This window comes from Eurypyga helias, unplaced genomic scaffold (genome assembly GCF_000690775.1).
Source record: "Eurypyga helias isolate BGI_N326 unplaced genomic scaffold, ASM69077v1 scaffold4334, whole genome shotgun sequence".
NCBI lineage: Eukaryota > Metazoa > Chordata > Aves > Eurypygiformes > Eurypygidae > Eurypyga > Eurypyga helias.
The window spans coordinates 11,836-17,596 of record NW_010245477.1 but is presented as its reverse complement, the minus strand read 5'-3'; the positions used below and the strand labels follow the sequence as shown (position 1 = coordinate 17,596).

At 38.3% G+C, this 5,761-nt stretch overlaps 1 protein-coding gene across 1 annotated transcript; it reads left to right on the top strand.

Annotated features, from left to right (window-relative positions):
* Positions 1-1,953: 1,953 nt before the first annotated feature.
* FBXL17 (F-box and leucine-rich repeat protein 17) lies at positions 1,954-5,527 on the top strand (the record flags this gene model as incomplete). Its single annotated transcript, XM_010150075.1, has 3 exons — positions 1,954-2,076; positions 4,486-4,743; positions 5,396-5,527. Coding segments are annotated over 3 exons (513 nt in total), but the record flags the coding sequence as incomplete, so codon positions are not given.
* Positions 5,528-5,761: the final 234 nt, after the last annotated feature.

Below are 5,761 nucleotides of genomic sequence, written 5' to 3'. Positions count from 1 at the left end.
GGCTTTCTGGGCTGCCAGCACAGCCGGCAGGCTCATGCCCAGCTTTGATGCTTTTCTAAACATGATGTGGATCATGCTGCCTTGCCCTCTTCTGAGGTTCTTGTAGCTGTTAAAAGATTTGGTCTTCTGTTCCATACAGGTAGAAACCTAAGTTTCTACTACTTTTAGTAACTTAGAACTGCTTAGAATCATCGTACTGTCGTCTTTTTTTAATGCTTAGAATTACACTTTTGCAGTAGGAATGTCAGATGCCAAATTCCCACTTAGTATTTAGTGCTTTTTCCCTGCTTGAGTGGGGGGTGTTGGTATTTTTTGAGTGCTGATCACAGCCACCTCCTTGCTCTTCACATGGGTTCACCGTACCGACCAAGAGCTGCGGGAGGAAGCAGACACTGATTGTTTCATCTGGTTCAGCTGATTCTCTGAGAAACACCCATGGACGTATGGTAACGTCAGGCAAAGGCCTGCAGGAGAGCAGGGTTTATGCACAATCTTTCAGCACTGCGAAGAGTCTTACATTAACAGACTGTGAGTTTTCCATAGGTGGGAGAAGATGGGAGTGATAAATCTTGCAAGCATTTACGGAAGGTGGTGATTTTTTTTTTTTCCTTATTCTATTTTACACATTTGTTAGGAATAGTCAAACAACCCCCCTTCAACAAGGGGCGATAATGGGATATACGCATTTAAAAACTGCTCAGCCAAGCTACCCCTTAGAACAAGGGGGCAGTAGTGGTTGTTACTGTTGACAGCTGATTGTCTGGTCTGTTCTAAAGACCACCCAGTGATGGGAATTCTGTAAGGGATTATATTCCAGTGCTTCATTATCTTTAGTTTAGAAGCCTAACAATTTTTGAGACTGTCCTACCCACCACAAAGAAGATGGAAGTTGTTCCCTCTAGTTTGTTTACCCTCTGTGCTGTCCCTATTCCTTGGTTTAACAGTCTAGTATTTTCTTTGGATGTTTTCATGTTTTCTAGACCTCAGTGCTTTGTTATGGACACACACCAGTATTTTCAGATTTTCTTGAGCATATTGCCCGAGAATGGCTATAGTGCTTCTGCTTATGTATTTGATATCCGCATCAGTTGGGCGGGAGGACTGTTTCATGTTTTGCAGTCTGCATTCCTGTGTACGTATTCTTAGTGCCATGACTGCTTTTTTTTTTTAAGTATAGGATGATGTGTAGATTAAAGTTCATTTGTGGTTATAGGATACTTTCATATGTTACTTTTGACAGACCTTCTTTTTGTATTTATTAATAACAACACTTCTGAGAAGGAGCAGAATACAATAGATGTAACAACAATTTATGAGCCTGCCATAAAGTTAGTGTTTGGTGGTTTGTGTGGGTTTGGTTGTAGTTTTCGTTTTTGGGTTCCCCCCCCCCCCGCCAGCACCCCCCCAGCTCAAAACCTTGGGGTATAAAATGCTAATTCTGTGCTTAGTTTCCTTGTATGACACTGATACTGCTCTGCTGATCTGCTCCGCTGTCCCATGCCCTCTTCGCGCAAGACTGATGTTTTTGTACCTTTGACTCTTCAGTTCAGTTGACAAATGAAAGGAAAGGTTTTTCTATCTGAGTCAGAACGGGAATGAAACCATGTCTTAAATGGCTTGCAGATAACAGTTAATATTTGTGTGGCAATTCTTTAGGTATGCTGTCTCAGAAGCACATTTGAAATTTATCTAAGAAATGAGAACATAAGTAGGACACATTCTGTTGTTGGTTGTGCTAATGTGAGTTTATTAATATTGTCAGCTGTAGTGGGATGTAGGTTTTTTGTTATTGTCAATGACTAATCAAGTTTTGAGGCTAAAGTCTAGAAATGTGTGTTGCAATTCATGCTAATACTTCTCTGTCTTTTACAAGATGGGTTAGTAATAAAATATTTATGTCTCTAAAATGTGATTACTTCTGACAATTTTTGGTTTTGTTCCCTTTCTTTACAGATATTTTCCAATTTATCCTTGAATGAACGTTGCCTTTCAGCATCATTAGTCTGTAAATATTGGCGTGACCTCTGTTTAGATTTCCAGTTTTGGAAGCAACTCGATCTCAGCAGTCGTCAACAGGTATGCAAGTGTCATTGTGGAAAATCTGTGTTTTGATTGCTCAGAATTTGGTCTCAGAACTTCTACTCTCGACCAAAGATAAACAACAGAAACCCATAAAATGGTGATGACTCTGCTTTCAGGGATTTTTCTATGAGAGGCTGAAAATGTCTGGACCCTTGGATTAACTCCTTTAAGTGTACATTCTTTTGACTGAGATTGGTGGTTAAACACTGTGAGGACAAGTCTTGTTTGAAATGAATTGTGGGTTACCTGTCCCAGATCTGCATCAGGTAGTGGCAGTTCCATTCATAAGAACCACCAGATCTCATTAATTGAAAGGTGTATATGAGCTTTCCTGAGAATACTCCGTTTTGAAGAACGGTCACCTAACTGATGCTTCCTTTGTTTATTGTAACAAATGATTATTTTTTATTTTTTTAACTGATGTGGCTTTTTTTTTTTACTATGTCTTTTTAGGCTTTTAGCCGATCTTGGAATGTAATATGCCTGGCATTCATGGATCTCATTTAGTGAGATCCTTACAGAGCCTGGCCTTGGATTGTCCAGGGTAGCTTTTCTTCTTGGAAAACTTTAAGGATGCCCATGTTGTTTAGCTACTCCCGTTAGGTTTCTTGTTATTCTGTCACTTGCAGAGGTTTGTAAAATAATTTCTTGGGAGTTTCATGAAAATGTAGGGTGCAGGAGAACAGCCATTGGCGGGTCCCATTTGAAGGAGCAGCAACATGGACTTGTCTATGTTACACAGAAAGAATGAGTGTGGGATACTATTTTCAAATCACAAGTTCATAAGGAAGCAAGCAAGTTCTCTTGCTTGTAGAGTTACTAGTTAATATATTTCTGAACCACTGTGGACAAGTCATATATGCAGATTATCTGATTTTTCTAGAGTGACTCCAAAGCACACTCACACCAGAGTCAATCTTTATGCTCTGTTGGTACTGTGTGTCAAGTAAGTCTTTCTTCTTCACTGTCTTGATGTGTAGCCTTATTTCTACTACAGAGGCTTTTAATGGTCTTGCCTGTTGGGTGTGCTTGGATCTCACTGAAGTTTTTATCAGTTGTGGCATTGCCCTAAGAAACCTGTCTTCCTGCTTTTTTTTTTTTTTTTTTAAATTGCGTTTCTAAACCAGTATCAAGCACGGATGTTATCCTTCTCTGTGTGGCAGGAGATGTTGGTGGTTTTGTGTGTGTGGTTGTTTTGGGATTATTTTGGGGTTTGGTTTTTTTGGGGGTGTGTTTTTCTTGTTTTGGGGGAGGTTGTTCATGGGTAGTTTGTTCGGTTTTTTTTTTTTTTCCAATTTGTCTTGTGTTTTAGCTAGCAGCTGCCTGATGAAATAGCAAGAAAAAAAATTAGACTTGGTACTAATGGAAAACAGATCGAATGCAGCAAAGAAAGTGCTTTTCTCAACTGTGTAAGAGGGGGGAAAAAAAGGGGTTTGTGTTGCTCTCTTGCCCTCTCCAGGTTTAAAGCTAAATCTCATCTATGCTAAAGTGGTGGATAAGTATTCATGGATGGTCTTATTAGGAAGACTTTCATCGTAGGTCACCTCATTGCTTTTGAAAATAAACCTTTAAAGTGAGGGAGTTCTGTGCATTGTCTTACCTGATTTGGTTTTGTTTGCTCTGTTTTAACTTACAAGCTCGAGCATGAAGATTATGTCAATTTTCTTATCTGCTTTGTAGGACTGGCTTCTCTTAAAATTACTGGCATGTCAGCCAACTACAATGTTTATGGGTACAAAATGGATAGAACATTTTTTTTCTTGAATTCAGAGAAGCTCTGGGATAATAGTGCGTGTATCTGATTTAATGGTCTTTCATAGACAAACACTTAAAATATGCAAATATTTCCACAAAGTGAGCAAATATCAGGAGGAAACATCTGGTTTGTAATTAGCTTTTTTTCTATTGTAGTGTTCTTTCCTTCTCATCCCCTGTGTTCACTGCTACCTTAGGTGGCTGTTATCCCTTTGTTATGAAGCCCATTGTTACCTGCATCACTGTAGTATTTCTCTGCTGGTACCTGGGTTTGGATGGTTACCAAAGCCTAACTAAAAACCTGTTGCATTTCAGAGAGATAAACCCTTTAATTCTCTGTAAATGCTACTTTATGTAGGTTAGAGTGCTTCTACAGGAGAGCAAGCAAATCCTTTTCTTCAGAAGGATGGAGAATGCTTTGTCTAAAATATTAGGATGACCATGAATTGCTATTCTCTCCAAGTGTTGGAGCAGAATTCTTCAAAGATACCTGTAGAACTGATTGTACCAGTATGCTCTGATCTGGAAAACATATCTTTTCTCCCAATAGCTTATGGAAATCATCTTACAAAGAGTAGTTTTTGTGCTAATGAAATTAAAGATGCTTATGAAAAAAGTTAAATTTGAACATTTGGATTGTCTTTGCAGGTCACTGATGAACTGTTGGAAAAGATAGCATCCAGAAGCCAGAATATTACTGAAATCAATATTTCTGATTGTCGCAATGTATCTGATACAGGAGTGTGCATATTAGCAATTAAATGTCCTGGACTCCTAAGGTATACTGCCTACAGGTGTAAACAGCTTTCTGACACCTCTATTATTGCGGTTGCCTCTCAGTGTCCTCTTCTTCAGAAAGTGCATGTAGGCAATCAAGACAGACTCACTGACGAAGGCCTAAAGCAGGTAACCGTCCATTCCACAAATTTGTTTTAAGTTTAGTATCTTTTAACTTCTTACCAAGTACAAAAAGAGGTGTGGAAGAAGGTACCCTTTTCTGGGATTTAATTAAATCAGACAGCCTCTTTTACTCTAAATGTTAGTTTATGGACATATTTTACTTGGTGCAGTAAACGCTGTTCTCTAGAAACTGTGCATAGGTTTTAATATACATTAAGTTACGCTATTAATACACAAAAGGGATTAATTGGTGCCTTTTATGATGAAATTCCTGGTTTGACATTCACCTCTGGCTGAGTCTTCCTGGGCTTAGTTGCTATTTGGAACTAGTGTTCAAGTAATGTTTTTTTGCATCATGAAAGCTGAAAGTAACAGAGATATCTGTTAGGAATCAGGTAACTTCGTGCATATCTGCTGCTCTCAGCTCCAATTTCTTGACTGTAGTTAGCAACTTCATTTTCTTAGGTATGTAATTAAAGTCTTTCTTGATGGTGTGTAGTACTTACAGAACCTGTAAACAAAGGTAATTTTTAAGGGAGGGATGGAGAAGCAGAAAGAAATCTGAACTCCCAGCTCTTCAGTTCTGTCAAATCCTGTTGTGTGGGGTTTTTTTTTTTCCTGTATTCTTAAATACTTGCTTTGTTTTTACTAATTGCAGCTGGGTTCAAAATGCAGAGAATTGAAAGACATTCATTTTGGGCAATGTTACAAGATCTCAGATGAAGGAATGATCATTATAGCTAAAGGCTGTCTGAAGTTGCAAAGAATATACATGCAAGAAAACAAATTAGTAAGTACTTGTCATTAATTTTTTTTCTCCCCACAGCATTTTCATTGTCAAAGTTTTCTCTTGCTTTTTATCTGTTTAAAACTTTCTTTAATAACTGCTTCTTTGGCAGTGAATTGCTTAAAAATGTTCTCTTGTTCTGAAAATTTAAGTTCTGCAGAGATAGATAGCTCAGAAGATGACTCAAAGTACAAGTGAAGCTGATGCGGTTCCAGATACATACTAACTCTTGGTTTT